Here is a 16,000-nt window from a genome sequence, read left to right on the forward strand (position 1 = left end):
TTCAGCCTGTTTTATCCTGCGACTTGTTCCATCGATCCGGTCCAAGACATTTCTTAATCGGTGCCAATAAACCCATGTTCCCAAGGATCAGACTGGGAAAGGTTCGCCACGTGAAGCGACTCGTGGCAGTCTAAGCATGTCACTGTCTGAGCCACCATTCCCCGTTTCAGTCGAATCCATTGTACAGGCAGGACAGTGTAAATTTAGAGGGGCCATCCGAAAAAGTTTCTCCTTAATTTGGGGTGTCTTTCTGCTTGTATTAATAGAATTGTCGCGTCGCTAGCTCTGGCAGTCGCGCGTGGAAAGGCTCGACCTTAGGAATGGTCGAAGTCGGCAAATCTTTACGAGTTATATCTACATACGCGCTATTTTTACTTCTGAATAGACTTCTGATAAGGACTAGCTCGATAATCTGGTTTTAGAGCTGTCCTCTTACTCTTTTCTTGGGGTTATCAAATCGAGGTCTCGAAGAGAGAACTACACATGCATGTGGTGCTATCAAAGGATCAAAGAAGAAGTATCTACTGGAATCCCCCGATCTTTGACCCTTACAACGGTCGTTTTCGTGACATTCTTACGCTACCAGCGACAGGCGACAGGCTTTAGACGTCAAATATTCGGGAAACAGGCGCCATGTACGTGCGCTGGCGACCTACACACTACCAACCACTGTCCGCAAATGACCACTAACTAACCAGTAGTTAAGCGCCTTTCCCACCACTATCTCAACGGCGTACGCAGCAGGGGGTAAACTTCGATTAATGCGGTCCGTAATCCGGTCATTCCGATGAAACTGCATGTTTCGTTATATGCATACCTACCCATCCTTCCTATGCGCATGCGCCCTCCAAATCCCAATGGTTCCGACTTTGCTGGAGACTATATCAAAGTGCAGCCAGTATTTCAGCTCTTCCATGCTAAAATGACTTGCTGTATGCAGCGATATGCATAAAGGAAGATAGAACGCATATCGGTAGTATTTTCAAGATCATGGCGGCGCTTAATTATAGCGAGGAACGCGTCCGAGCCAACCACGGGCCAGGCAAGAGAGTGAGTGGGCCGTTGCAGGATTGCACCGTCAAAGATTGATGAGTTTTGGTTCCGCCGACGCGCTTGTTGAACGAAAAATACACACAAAACTTGATCGCAGAAACGCGGTCAAGTATCAGATTGGCCCTTTTGATGGTTGTTCGTTACAGTTGCGTCTTGTGCGGTATCGGGATCTCAAGTAGTCCATCCTCAGATTCAGAAGACTGGTTGCGTGAATATCGCGCTGGTAAGTTTGATGCACGTGGAAATTGTAATGAACGCTAACGCGACTAGTATATCGCAAGGGTGCTCATACTTTTGTCAGCGGAGTTGCACAATATCACGATGATCCATCATGGATCGTACCAGTAAAGCCAAATCTTCGATGGGATACGGTACTAAACCCGGAAGGTCTTCTCGAGATTTCTGTCATGGGCCAGCCAGCTGTTGATGGTTCTCATGGTTTCGTGCTTCACGATGCCTGCTGGTGTCTTTTGCAGAAGGCTGGCGGGGCAACCGCATTGTCGAAGAATAGACTGGTGGAGGTCTGCCAGTCACTTCCAATTCCACTCTGGTTCAACGGCGTGAGTTGGGGTCATGATTACGGCGGTCGCTTGAAGCTGGACACGGAAGAATGGTATCCATGGAAGGAGATATTTAGAGCTCTCGAGTATGAGGAATTAGAGCGTCTCGGCTTTCTGGAGGACCCGTTTCGCGGCTCAGATTTGAAATTGGCCCCGAATGGGAGGTTTCCCGCATCACACGCATCCAAAGATGATGCGTCAAACTTGAATGCACCTTTAGAACCCCGAGGTCGCGGCGACTGCTTCTCTCGGCTCCCCTGGGAGTTGCGTGAGATGATTTTAATCCATCTAGAAACAAAAGATGCGCTGAACCTTCGACAATCGTCTTGGTCCTTTAAATCTCTGCTTTCCAGCCTTGGCTTTTGGCGGTCTCGCTTCGAGCCTGATGGCGAAAGGGGTTTTATATTTGAGGCGAGGGACGAAGCAGTCGCACACAGTATCGGCGCTCTTCAAAGTCTCTACCGCAGTTCGACGACGCATGCCTCATCCCCACCACTGATGAATCGCCAACGTGTGTGGAAATTAGCACGCCAACTACTGCCGCTCATCAGACCACCTGTAATGGCTAGCAGCACTTCAGACACACTGCTAGACACTGGTGGCTTGGAGGGTTGGATCTCACTCCCTAGCAGTGTCTTCTCGCCAAACTCGGTAGCAACTTTGGAGCTATCGAGCGCTCCAATGCATTCGACCACGACAACCGAGATGCAAGTTCCTCCGGGACCTGTCATCATTGGCATTGCCATGGTGAATACTGGAATCTGGGACTACATTACAGGCATTCGGATTATCAGAAAGGCTGATGGGCAAGAACAGTTTGCGGGGTTTGCATTCGACAGTGGTGAAGTACTTTACAGTGTCGCGGCACTGCATGGCTTTAATGTGGCCTTGGGACCGCACGGGGTACGCGCCCTGCAAATCGTCGGTCCACAACGAGACGCGTGCTCATGGATTGGCCGTACCGAAGGCGTGCCCATTTCTGAATTACTTGGAGTAAAAAAGTCTGTGAACCGCCTGCGGGTAACCTGTGATGTCAGTAAATCTTGCTCAAAATTAGAAAGACCTCCCCGCGGTCTGACCTAACATCACAGGGCTACAAAATTACTGCTCTGTCAGTATATTGCGACAAAACCGAAAGCACAACAAGTTGTGAGCCGGAAGATACGAACCTTCGTCATACAGCAGTCTGGTATCCCAAAGTGCCATCCGAGGACCTAGTGCTCAATGACGGCTCCTTCACTGGCCTCCGCCCCGTGTCTACCACATACCAGCCAATCTCTTGGATCAAATTCGGCGGACAACGAGGCAAGAACTTGCCTCACGTGAAAGGTGTAATGATAAAATTCGACAACGCCTCTCTGAGCGGCCTGCAATTCGTGTACGATTGTGACGTTCCCGAGACTGGCAATGCAGCTTCTGAGAGCTTTGGTCGCTGTGGACCGTCGAAAATGGAGGGGGCTTTGCTCTTCTCCATCGACGGGGCTGCAGGCGAACGAATTACCTCGATTTCTGTCGGCCTTGCCGTTTACGAGAATCCGGATTATCCAGAACACCTTCGTCATGGCATTATTCAGTATTTGACGGTGAGACCTTGCGCACACCCATTGCGATACCAGAAGCGAGAAAGCAAATGCTGACTGTTTGAGCAGATGAGTACCAATTTTGATAGAACGACAAGCCTGGGCAAGAAAAAAGATGGATTTCGGATGAAGAATGTTGATGTTGCCAGCGGCACAACCATTACTGGCTTTTACGGACACTTTGTGAGTCTGCAGGCCCGTATTGTACATTGAGAACATGATGCTAATAGGGTACAGGCTTGGGGAGATGGGCTAATCAATCTGGGTGTGATTTCGGAATACCTCTAACATGAATGCATAGATAGCTATCGGGAGTGAATACAGTCTGCTGCTGGTTGCAGGTCGCTACGCAGAGCTCTCCATGGTCAGGGCTCAGGGCTCAGTGCGTTGCTGGAGTGAACGTGCAAGTCAAGAGAGGGATTGCAAGCATCGGCGGCTAGACAGCACAGAATGCGGGCAAGGAGAAGAACAACACAATGCTGTTTTATATATCCATCAACCAATTTTTCGGGAATCACTACACTATCAAAAATATTCATCAAGACGTGAATTGCCCGTCCGGACCCCAACTAAGGCAGTTCTGCGACGCGGTCTCGAAACGTCTTTTCCGCACGGGTCCACACGCCAGCAGTCTTGCGATCCTTGAGCTCGAGAAGACTGGGGAGGAGCAGGCCCGCGTACTCGTCACTAGCCTCGCGCGCAATCATGGTCGGCAGGTGGTCAATCGCAATGATGCGCAGTTCGGGTCCGTCCAGCGAGCCCGACGGCGCGACCGTGGGGCTGTCAAAGGAGCTGTAGCCCGAGTAGACGGGGATCGGGTTGTTCTCGCTGTTGGGGTCGCAGCTGACGTCGCAGATGACGCGCAGACGACGGTCAGGCTTGGACAGCTTCTCAAGAGTGGTAAAGGGCGGCACGCGATGGGCGCCCAGGTAGACGCAGTTGACGAGGATGTCGGCAGCGGTGATTTCGTCAAAGGGCCCGCCCTTGGCCGTCTCGGGCAGATCCCACTTGATGAGCGACCCGGCGGGGACGCCGGCGGCCTCGCAGGCCGCCGCAGCGCCGTTGCCGCAGCGGCCCAGAGCGCCGATAATCATCAGCCGCGGGTACTCGCCGTTGTTGAGCGGCAGCGCGTCGGCAAGGGCCGAGCGCACACGGGTCATTAGCTCCTCGGCCGAGTCAAAGGCGGGGACGGCTTCCTGCGGCACGCCCGGGTGCAGCATCTGGTGCGACCAGGAGAGCAGCGCGAGGGCCGTGCCGGCGTAGCCAGCGCTCCAGCCAAACGCGGCTACGCGCTGGCCCTTTTCGTTGACGAGGAACTCGAGATCGTAGAGAATGCCGTTGCCCTTGGCGAAGCGGGAGAGCTCAGTCGCCCACCCATCCTGCTTCTTGAAGCAGTGGTGAAAGTGAATAAAGCTGTGCGACAGCGGCGCTAGAGATCGTTGAGAGTTAGTGACAGAGGTCGCGCAGCCCATCCATCCCGTTTACATACAGCCGTCTGTCGGGAGCTCCTTCAAGCCCAGGATGATGTGGTCCAGGGGCGCCTTGACCCATGAGCCAGCAGGGATAATCTCGGCGCCGACGGCCTTGAACTCGTCATCCTTGTAGATGCGGTCGGTCGACTCCTCAACGCGCAAGACGTAGCCGGCATCAATGAGAGCCTTTGCGGTCTGAGGGGACACTTGATGAAGTTTTGTCAGCTATGAGCTTTTGCGAGAAGCTTTCCAGGAATGCATACGGGGAGAGCGCCTCTCAAAGGGCTTGGTCTCGGATCTCAGGTGAATAACGGTAGCCATGGTGGTAATTTTATGAGTTGAAAGCTTTCGCAAGTCGTGAGAAGTGAAGCTGGAAAAGCTCTTTTTGTAAGTGACGAGTGACACAAGTGACTCAGTACGTAATAAGCTAGCCGATGTCGGCTAGCGCCGGCCTTCCCACCGAAGGCACGTGACAGCTAACAAATCGGCGCCGTTGCCGGCATCTCAAGGGCGATGGGATATAGGTGTGTCCCGTCGAATCAGCTTGGAGATCTCACTATTCCTTTCATGTAGTAGTCGGAGATTTTTATTGTTCCTTTGCGTTCCGTATCTGCTTGCGTTTGTTGTCTACAATCGCGGTAAGAAATAGCTGCATCGACTTGGGGTTGGTCTTTTTTTTAGTAATGCTAGGTACAGATTAGACAGTGCCATATTGCTAGGTGGACAGGTGCACGTGACGTGAGATACTTGGCTTTCTGCGTGCATGCCCACTTAATTCTATGTACCTCTATAGACTCTTCCTTTAACATTCGCCGCCGCCACTAAAGTAAATTAATAGCATCTATACATAGAAAGGAACTATTTATCTAGCCTAAGCGAAAAGGCGTTTTTAAGTAAGCTTAGTGACGGCGCTGGCGGCGCTATAGGGAAATTTAGTGTTGATGGCGGCGGCGATGGTGTTGATGGCGGCGGCGGCGGTGTTGATGCGGCGGCGTTGATGGCGGCCGCGGCGCGTTGCCTAAATAATACTTCTATATATATATATATAGATTGTCATGTAGGATGAAGCATCGCGCAAGGTCACGTGCACCTGTCCACCTAGCAATTTGGCACTTGTCCACCTAGCATTACTCGAAAATTTTTATATAGATTACCTATCTTTATTAATCTCTATCAAAGCTACACTATAGACTATTAGAAGCAGGCTCTAGATTTAACGTAGATCTAATAGCAGTAGATTTCTTCGGGACTACAGCTATTCCCTATATACACATTTCTTAAGTTAATGTTTCACTACTGCCCGTTTGCCTACTGCCTCTCATCTCTTGTCAAAGAATGCGGCTAGCACGAAGAAGGAGAAAGGATAGGTCGCAAGAAGGTAGCTGGTTTGTAGCTAGGGTGTAGCAAGTAGTTCCTAATAATGACTTTATTGATCACTGGAGGAGAGAAGTCCTCCTCCAGTGGCTTTCGCTACGTTCTCGCTCTTTTATAGCCGCGTATTCGCACGTGACCCTGGTGGGCCGTGACATCTCTCTACTCCTGTCAGTCGTTATAGTGTAGCGATCCGAGCCAGTGTGCGGCTCGGCTTATCTCAGCATTGCCTCCAGCCGTCTACCAGGTGGAAGATGCAAGAGGGAAGGCGTTATATTATACTAGTCTCGATATCTTTAACTTATCAAACAATGGTTTCAAGGAAAGGGCCAAACTTGCTCTACAGAGACACCACCACATAAACACCCTGGCGCAAGCTTTCCGCAGAGTTGGTGCCTTTACTCGAGCCATTTATCCACGAGCCAAGTTAGCCCGTTAAGAATGATCGGATCCTTCTCGGCTTTCCAGCCGGCAGAACACTCTGCATCAAATCCGTGCTCCTTGTTCTCGACTATATCTAAGCGTATCGGCCGACCTTGACTCTTCATGGTTTCGGCAAAGGCAATGGATGTTTCAACCGGTACAGCAGTATCGGCGCCGCCATGTAATAACCATATACGCTCTGGCAATTTGGCACCAGCCTGAATACGACGGTTAATCCATACATTTGAGTCTTCGTCAAGTTTGCCGTGAGGGCTGAACAGATCGTGAAACAGTCCCTTGCGGGCGACGGATACCGCAAATCCCAGGCGCTCTATGTCCTCTGTTGCAGAGATCCGAGCGCCTCCTTGGTGTTGCTGAATCTTCTCCTTTATGGCTGCTGTGTCAGGAATGAATGCGTCATCTGGTAAGAGCATGGGGTTCGGAGAGCCAGTATCCAGGCTTCCTTTACGCCACCACTCTGTATCGAAGTTGAGCATCGGATAGGTGAGGGCAAGAGCTCGGAAGAAGTCGGGGAAGGCCAGCGCATGCGTTGTGGCCACGTAACCACCGGCAGAGCCGCCGTTGAGCAAGACTCGAGTAAGATCTGCTTCGTACGAAGGGGCCTTGGCTGTTAAAATGGAGGCGAATGAGAAAAGCAGCCACTTGTGAAAGGCTAGCACATCAGCTTGGACAGCGGCGAGACCATCGTTGTGCGGCAGAAGTGTGTAGTCAGGCGAGATGATGATGGCATCGCTCTTCTTGGCAAGATCGAGGATGAATTGCGGGAAATACGGAGCGTAGAGGCCGTGAGCCATGATAAGGTAGCCGCCGTGCCAATTGATGATGATTGGACGAGGACCCGAAGGGGCGTTTTTGGGCAACAAGATGTGCGCCATGATGGCATGGCTATCTCGCGTGACGAAACTGTCTCTATCAGCATCTAAGACTCTCACGTAAAATCAGTCAGGGGAGTATTACGGTTCATCAAGTATGCGAAAGTCGTCAAAGATGTCCATTGTTCGTAGTGGAGGGGTTCTCAATTGACCAGCTGATGGGTGGCTCCTGCGGTGATAAAGGGTTTATGTCGAGTGAAGCGGATGTTCGAAAGAGATGAGTGCTCTACTTGTGTAAGTCGCGTTGATGGAAGCGATAACGCGGCCCTTTATATGCTACGTGACCGAAAGTTATAACAAGTCAGGTGCTAACTATTTAAATAGCGCAGTTCTGTCTCAATGGCTGCTCTAAAACTTGTAAGATTCCTAGTCGCCACCACAGGCAGCTACTACACTGGTATTTTAGCATTGGAAGAAACATGCGAACAAGTATAAGTGAGATAAGCAAAATATCAGAGTGCGCTACGTTAAGAACTAATAAATATAATCTATAATGTACTGATTAATTTGCATCACATTTATATTAAGAAGCCATAGGATTCTCATGCGTTGCTTTGTGCTTAGTGGAGTGTATTGCACCGTACCTGCTGCACATGTAGGCTACTATCTGTCTAGCATTATCTACTTGGCCTTGCAGTGGTCTCAGGGATAATGTCCCTCGCCATGCATATTTCAAACTGCTAATTAAGCTATTATTAATGCTAGTGTCGGGTTTGGTCGGCGTAACGTTTACCGAGCGTCTCCCCTCTTATCTTACAGATCGGTGACGGAGTGAGGTGGAGAAGGCGTGCCGTACATATACTCTAGCACTTGGCCCGAATCAGAATGCGGTGCGAAAGACCATTTGTAGGCCTAGCCGAACAGTGCCGGAGTAGGTGATACGTGTATCAACAAGGCTAACCTTAGACAAATGCGGAAGATAATTCAGGATACTGCTTGAGGGAGTAAACAGCCTCTCGCACTTGATTGCCCAAACTTGTCGAGCTCCACTAATATGGCTTACAAATACAGTGGTAAGTAACGGAGTGAACAGGGTTGGGTGGGAGGGGTGGGGCACAGGCTCGGATCATGGATTGCTGCCTGGTTCCGCGGTGGCGCCTCCAACGTGAAACGTCGAGTTTGATGAGTCGCGGCCAATTGATTGAGGGAAAAAAGAGAGAGAAAAGCGAACGTCTAAACGTCTTATCATTGAACAGTTAAGACAAGTTGAACTTAAATCCCACCCCCGAGAGTTCTGCGAATGTTCCGTGGTTTGCTAAATGTTATGCCAACTGAATTTTTTTGTTGTGGCATGAAGGTTCATAGAGTGCTGCAATCGAATAAACTCCATAGCTGCTCTCGATCAAATTTTTGATAGATTATTCGCTTTTGTATAGGCATACCGCGCCCACAACTTTGCCAATAGGATCCAGGCACTCGGCTGATCATTTTTGCAGTAGTATACGCAGGGATATCATGCTTTAGCAGTAGTTAACTGCCAAGACTGTCGTCGTTCCGCAGACTAATCAAAGTAGAGGTGGGAAATTTTGGAATAACAGAAAAAGCGTACCGTACACTACTTTTATTTCAGTGCCGACGCTACAAGCTCTACGTACATGAGTGTGTGCTATTTGCGCGTCAAGGAATATGTTGTTGGTACCAGAGCTTGCCTGGCATAGCGGTATTCATCGTGTATTTTACTGCTCGCGTCTAGTACAGCTATTTCAATATCATCCCACTCATCTGCCGATGCCGCGCGACGTCAATGGCCCTGAGCGGAGCCTGCTGACAGTAGGCTGTGCCTCATTTGATAACTAAATGTAGTCAGCATATATAATTAGAGCGGATTAGCCATTACATACCAAATTTTAAGACGGCAGCAACGCCAGAACCGATTATACGGGCGTGCAGGGTGGATGGGCATGCCTAAGGTAGAGCCTAACTAATTCACATCAATGAAGGTGCGGGTCCACAATTTTAATGCAACACGACAGCCCATCCAAGACACATAAATAAGCCAGCGGACAGTACTGCACAGATGCGCACGATGCGCACGCTCGCACAACACCGCCCCCACCATCCCGATCTAGTCCTCATGTCAGGGCATTTCGCTACCGTCAATGCTCTCTCCATGTCATTGGCCCGTGTCATCTCGTCTGAATTCATCTCGTCTGGATTTATCTCGTCTGGATTTATCTCGTCTGGATTTATCTCGTCTGGTCATTTTATTTCGTCATTTCTGGGTTGACGTTCTGGCTAAATAAAACCTTGTCAAATTGTCATCTGTATTGCCCACAGTCATGATGCTGTACATTTTAAAGGCCGCCGCAGTGCTCTATAAAACTGGGATGTAAAAGTCGTCTCCTTTCTGTCTGTCCTGTTCCCTTAGAGCCATAGTCCGCTCTCGAAACAGCAGTACGCCAAAGAATTCGACCAAGACGACATCTTCCGACCAGCCAATGAACATACTCGGCCCTTCATTACTCGGCGAGGGGTTTCAAGAGCCCATCTGCTCCGACACCTATGGCGCTTCTGTCAGTGACTTCACTGGTATGCTTCTTCTACTACCGTCTTCCTGCAGGAGGGTGTTTTGACAGAGTCTTATCAGGTAGAGTGTCTGCTGGATCGGACCACAGGACCGTGGCGGTGCCTCGCAGCACCGACAGCCTCGTGGTGAAAACGCAACAAAGCTCACAAAAGTGGGAGGACCAGGAGGAGACCCTAATTGAGCTTTACATATGTCGGGACATGACCCTCAAGAGTGTTGTGAGCGTTATGAAAGCCCAGGGTTTCCACGCTAGGTGAGTGCATCTCTGGCCACTTTTCGTTTTCGATAATTTGACCTTGCATCGGCAGTGAAGACAGTCTCGAGATCGCTTTGAGGCCTGGCATGTGCGCAAACATCTGAAGCCCGAAGAGAAGCGCATAATTGCCCAGATATGGCTCTGGCGCAAGCAGAAATGTGGCCAGGAGACGGCTTTTATGGCGTGGAGTCGGCTCGTGTCTCAGAACAAGCTCAAGAGGATAATCAAGGATCATGGGGAGCCCTTGGGACCCGACGACCCAACTTGTGAGTTGCTGATGAATCGAAACCGAACGTCTTGTCTCGCGAAAGTCAAATCTAATGGTATCTGCAATAAAACAGTAAAGCCTCCGCCGTTCTGGCTGTACTACTGCACCCCTCCTTGGATCAATCCCTCCGACAGTTCGATTATGGTCACGCAGGACGGGTTCGGAGAAGTGGCAACGCCATCGACGAGTAGTGACTTGGGAGAGTTGCTGCACGTCACATCAGCAAACACTGTAACGGCGGCCGCCACAGACCGAGAGCTTTTCCAATTTGCACCACCAGACCCTGTCAACCTGCCTGCTGTTCTGTGGCCCAATCCCGAACAGGTATCGCTAGGCGTGAATTGCATGCATCAGCTTTTGCCAGCTGAGTCGGAGGAGGCAATTACATATCCTCTATGCTTTCGTTGCGGCTCGTGTGCCCTCCCGGCCGTGGTCTCTTTCGTCAACCCCGCGTCTAACCAGCATCAGCAGACAGCTGAGGGCATCCCGGAATGGTTCCCAAACAACGAGGCGGGCGAGCTAGCGGTCGGTTTGGGGGGGCATGCAGTCAACATTTATCCCAACAACTTGCAGCAACTCTGTGGGCAGTATTTGTACTCGTTTCCGACAGCGTTCGTTCCTGATGGTGGATTCGACCAGCTTTCGGTGCAGGTGAACGCTCCCCGCCAGATCGAGCTGTCGGGTGTGCATGGGGACAGCCTCGGGGACCCCTCAGCTATTCGAATTAACATATTCGACGAATCCGAGCTTCCCAGAAACCAGGTAAACAGGTAGCTGGGCGATTTGAAGAATGGGTTGCATGGTCGAGGCAGCTCACTCATAAAGCATAACGGACCAAATCGCTTGGCTAGCTCTGGGGGAGGTAATCGGCAAACGGAAAATCGGTGTTCGGGAAACGTGAAATCGGGGAAACGAGAGCGGGGATAATCCGTTGTTTTGCACTTGTATAAATAATGTAGTTATGAATTTAAACGGATAGATGAGACTTGTGTGATTTCGCTTCTTGATTAGATATCGACATGTGGTCAACAATTTGAGGGAGCTACACTGCCTCTGAATCGGGTGTCGTCTGCAGAATCTCCCTGCGGACGCCGGTCAGCAGTGACTTGATTTTGTAATGTACTCTTTCTGCATATTTCTGCATACTCTCTGCACATTTTCTCTGTCGATCTTACTTGCCGATGCCCTTCTAATTAGCTAGCCGGGTTTTAGGAATCAGAGGCTGGAAGGGCCTTTTTCATCTGGTTTCTCTCATAATCCGGTCTATTTCTGTGTCACTCTTCGTTTCCAAGATTTTTCCATTGACTTATCGACGGGTACGGGTTCTTTATGCTGGCTAGCTACCTAGGTAAATAAGGTAGCTAATAAGCTACCTGCAGCAGTGTCTTGTGGCGGGGAGGGGGAGCAGACGGGTGCGACCGTGAAGCACATTCAACGAACAGGGAGCTGCACGGGACCAGATTCCGAGTGCAACAGTGACACAACCCGCAAACACAACGCTCTCCTGTTGCTGATGCGGAGGAGACATGTCAGGTACATGTCTGATTCTCGGCGCGAGCATACTGTCGTGGCCAAGTTCCCTCGGCACAATCTTCCACACAGCCTCGATAGCGAGCGATGAGAGGGGGTTCTGTCTGAGCAGCATTACTGCTACAAAGACGCTACTGCCAAATTAAGCCAGTGACGTGTTTGTACGACGCGGCATCTATGGTGCCAACGCACTGCGCGTTCACTCGTGTGGCACAACAAGGGCGGTGAAACAACTGCATATTATATATGCACCTTGACCCCCCATTGAACAAGCAACCCATCACCTGCCACGAGCCAAACTATTAAGAAAACCGGATTCTGCCAAACAAGTATGTCCAGACTCTTTTCTTTCCAAATGAAAGTAGAAAATCGGCGGGGTAACAGGCGAACTAGTCATTTATCATATGGGTTAGCTTTATGTCTCAATGAAGCTGTCGCGCTTGCCGTCAACAGTCGTAGACACGAGGTACCTTGGTTAATCAGGCACGTCAGTTGAAGAAAGCAGAGCGGCAACCTTACGTATGTGGTCGATACGGGAACACTAGCTGCTACGAGAGGGCCGACAATAAGTAGTGATCAAGTGTCTGGAGGGTGGCCATGACAGCGAAGCTCGAAAGGGTCAGGGGCAGACTGACTTGATCACAGGGAACAGCGGAAACAGTGCGTCACGGACGAGCTACCCGCACACACAAGCTTGTCCATGTCCATGGTGACGGCCAATCACGGCCTCTATGTTCGGAATCAGCCACGCCATTCTACCAATAGGGTGCAATTGGACATGCTGGCAGAATTTGTACCACTATACAGACTGGGCAGACAGACTTCTAGTCGCGCCTTCCCCGTAATAGTGGCGGTCGGCAGCACATTAGTGACCACTGGCGGGAACTGCCCCCCCCCTTTCCCCCAACAAGTCTAGAATCAGGCTTCTCGTCCGAGTTGACAATCTGTGTCAGCCTCGTGCCTGCACCCTGCATGGGGTGTTTTGTGATGTTCTGCTGCGGGTGGGAGGTGTGTTTTGCGTGTGGCACATTTCACCACAGGGTGCCCAACGTTGTAGGCCGGGGTTAGGCGTCGAGTTTCTTTCTTCGAGGCGAGTATAAAAACCACGGACGGCTGGTCCATTGACGTTCTAGACTTTTCAACTGTACAGCAGGGCCCAGATTGAATAGAAGAAGCAAAGTAGAGCAGGAAAAGAAAGACAGCTCTACTCTCATTCTGCGCTCTTATGAATGCTGAAATGGACCCCGCCCGCTCGCATCATTGGGGCGAGCTGCCTCGAGATACGAGCGACGACAATGTTGACTTGGTGCCTCACGACACTATCCCTCACGACACTAGCCATGACTGGTATAGCCACTTAGATGACCAGGAACAGACCTTTGAATGGTTTCTCAGGCCCATGGAGCTTGAGCACGATGAACCGCCTGCTATCCCTGCGTATGATGCAGCTGCGAGGCTGCCCAATGGCACCACCAATGACGGTGATGCTCAGCTGCAGCCGCGCCGTCATGGGTGGGCCGACTTTGAAACGACCATTAAACATCTCTACCTGGACGAAAAAAAGACCATCAAGCAAATCGTCGAGATTATGCAAGCTCAATATGGCTTTTACCGCAGGTAAGCAAGATTCACGTCTTACTCGTTGTGCTTTTTTTCTTTTTTTTTTGACCTTTTGGCAGTGCAAAAGCATATCAGAATCGCCTCAAACAGTGGCGTGTTCACAAGAACCTGAATTCAAGCGAGATGAAGCTGGTTCTCGAGATTATGAACTATCGCAAGCACTTTGAGGGCAAAGATACGGAATTCTTTGTCCGGGGTCGGCTGCTGCCCCCTCATAAGATTGCGAGGTTCGTCTCACGAAATGGCGTCACGGCGAGCGTCGGCATTCCTCCTGGTAAGTCGTCTTTTCTTTCTGTATCTATGTGCTTGCATCGTCTGCGAGAGAAAACATAGGCCAACGTGAGACATTAGAAACAGGGACAAACAGCATTTTAACAAGACAACAGGACCGTCGCCGCCTTGGTTGAGCTACCGCACCCCTCGCCGTACATACTCCCATGGTGCCTATGGCAGAGAGAGAAGCATACACGCTTCGTCCTCTGCCACGCAAGGCGCATCCAGTGCCTCATTCGTGCCCACCGGGAGCGGCTCCCACGATTGGTATATGCAGAGCACAACAACCAACGACCCAGCGGCCGAAGCCCGACAGAGCACAGCCAACGACACGCGCAGAGTGCCGCTCATGCTTACACAAGAAGATAGGAATGAACTGGCGATATTCTACAGTCCCGTTCCCAGAACGGAATTGCGGCGCGGCACAGACAAGCTGCACCGATTACTGGTGGCCGAACGCGCAAGACCGTTGTGTCCGGTTTCCTGCTGCAGCTACTGCGGCTTCCTGCCCGGCTTAATGGACGTCTCGATACAGGGTGTGAGCTCGCTCGTCAGTCGCACACAGAAGGACCTTGATATGAGGACGCCATCGCTGATAGTGCTACTTCAGTTCGCCATCAGGCACAAAGAGGACGCAGTCTTGCGGCATCTTGTGCGCCTGTGCCAACAGTCAAAGTTTGCGCAACGCATACACCGCCATCTGTTGTGTGTGGCAATGCAATACTGCAGAGGAGAGCTCTTTCGTCAGCTCTTACTGCACGGTCTCGACGTGAACCTCGATGGCGCCAGCAGCGCCAGCGCGGGCTTGCTCGAGCAGGCACGTATGACGCTACGCGACTTTACAACCAAACACATAGACTCGAAAGGCGACAATAGCAGCACCTATCAATCGATAGGGTTCATGTATCGCGCGCGCGTCATAACCGAGAGGTTGTGGAGAGATGTCGTGCTGTGGACAGCGTTGCGACACCGACGCCCAGGTGTCCTCCGCGCGTGTCTGCAGCCGCCGACCAGCGCGAAGCTCGACCTCGACGAGCTTATGGACAAGGCAGCATTCATTTGCCAAATCAGCAAGGACACGGGCTCGTCCGAGGCAGCCGCAGTGCTGGTTGAGCCTGGCTCAGCTGTGGTGTCTGAAAACGGCGCAACAGTGCTGCACCTGGCCACGAGCTTGCTGCTGGTAGACCATGTGCAGCGACTCCTTGGCGAAGGTGCCGACGTCAACGCGGCGATGAAGACGGGAGAGACGACTCTTCACATACTCGCGGCGTCGTTCTCGGACGGCACCGACGTGGCGCATAGCCTGCTCGCCTGGGGTGCCTCGGTCGTCGCCACAGATTCTGTCGGTGACACGGCGCTGCACAAGGTCGCGCAGCACGCTTGGGCGTCGTGGCGGGAGAGTCTAGCCGCGCTGCTCGTACAAGCCGGCGCCGACGTCAACGCGCTGAATCACCGCGGCGAGACCCCGCTCATCGTCGCGGCGCGGTACCAGGATCTCGAAGCGGCTAGGGTTGTCATGGCGTGGTTTGTGCGCCAGGGGGCGCGTGAGGACGCCCGCGATCACGACGGCAACACGGCAGAGGTCTACCTAGATGCCCGCGTCCGGCAGCTCGAGATGGAAGAGGAGGAGTCTGCGACCGCGTGCGCTGACGACCAGGGCTGGGATCCCCTACTGTGTGACTGGGGCAGCGGCGACGCCGGCCCGTGGACGTCGGCAGAGGTGGCGGAGCTTGAAGCGGCGCGGCGGGAGTCGAGCCCGCGGGCCGAGTCGGTGCGGAACCGGCTGGTGTCGTTTCAGCTACGAACACGATGATGTCTAAAAGACAGGAAACAGATTGACACGACTAATGATGATGGGAAATTGGAAATAGATCGGGTCATGATTTATTTTGAGAGTCCAAGACGACTGATGATGATGATGATGGAACTTTTGACAACAGATTGGCACGACTAATGATGATGGGAAATTGGAGATTGCGACATGATTTATGCTGGGAATGCAAGACGACTGATGATGATGGAACTTTGACAACAGATTGGGTTGGGACAACTCTTACATGATACAGTGACAGAAACAGTGAGCTAGAATGCTCCATTATGTTCTAGGAAATGCATTTAACTGTTTTGATACCTCTTTGACTTGACCAATGTGCAAGCATGGTACTAAACTGTTG

General features: G+C 51.5%; 5 protein-coding genes across 5 annotated transcripts; 3 read left to right on the forward strand and 2 right to left on the reverse strand.

Annotated features, from left to right (window-relative positions):
• Positions 1-2,174: 2,174 nt before the first annotated feature.
• BBA_04846 (F-box domain containing protein) lies at positions 2,175-3,481 on the forward strand (the record flags this gene model as incomplete). The annotated part of the gene is made up of 4 exons (XM_008599943.1): positions 2,175-2,645; positions 2,705-3,196; positions 3,263-3,376; positions 3,431-3,481. The coding sequence occupies 4 exons, from the start codon at positions 2,175-2,177 to the stop codon at positions 3,479-3,481; spliced, it is 1,128 nt and encodes a 375-aa protein (XP_008598165.1).
• A 281-nt stretch (positions 3,482-3,762) lies between these two features.
• BBA_04847 (saccharopine dehydrogenase) lies at positions 3,763-4,986 on the reverse strand (the record flags this gene model as incomplete). The annotated part of the gene is made up of 3 exons (XM_008599944.1): positions 3,763-4,622; positions 4,683-4,871; positions 4,929-4,986. The coding sequence occupies 3 exons, from the start codon at positions 4,984-4,986 to the stop codon at positions 3,763-3,765; spliced, it is 1,107 nt and encodes a 368-aa protein (XP_008598166.1).
• A 1,448-nt stretch (positions 4,987-6,434) lies between these two features.
• BBA_04848 (Alpha/beta hydrolase fold-3 domain protein) lies at positions 6,435-7,475 on the reverse strand (the record flags this gene model as incomplete). The annotated part of the gene is made up of 2 exons (XM_008599945.1): positions 6,435-7,383; positions 7,438-7,475. 2 exons carry the CDS (start codon positions 7,473-7,475, stop codon positions 6,435-6,437), a joined length of 987 nt encoding a protein of 328 aa, XP_008598167.1.
• A 2,315-nt stretch (positions 7,476-9,790) lies between these two features.
• On the forward strand, positions 9,791-11,177 carry BBA_04849 (uncharacterized protein; the record flags this gene model as incomplete). The annotated part of the gene is made up of 4 exons (XM_008599946.1): positions 9,791-9,881; positions 9,940-10,132; positions 10,193-10,401; positions 10,477-11,177. 4 exons carry the CDS (start codon positions 9,791-9,793, stop codon positions 11,175-11,177), a joined length of 1,194 nt encoding a protein of 397 aa, XP_008598168.1.
• A 1,993-nt stretch (positions 11,178-13,170) lies between these two features.
• BBA_04850 (ankyrin repeat protein) lies at positions 13,171-15,639 on the forward strand (the record flags this gene model as incomplete). Its single annotated transcript, XM_008599947.1, has 3 exons — positions 13,171-13,550; positions 13,613-13,827; positions 13,940-15,639. 3 exons carry the CDS (start codon positions 13,171-13,173, stop codon positions 15,637-15,639), a joined length of 2,295 nt encoding a protein of 764 aa, XP_008598169.1.
• Between the last annotated feature and the right edge of the window lie 361 nt (positions 15,640-16,000).

The sequence above is a fragment of the Beauveria bassiana genome (assembly GCF_000280675.1).
Source record: "Beauveria bassiana ARSEF 2860 unplaced genomic scaffold BBA_S00011, whole genome shotgun sequence".
In the NCBI taxonomy this organism is placed as follows: Eukaryota; Fungi; Ascomycota; class Sordariomycetes; order Hypocreales; family Cordycipitaceae; genus Beauveria; species Beauveria bassiana.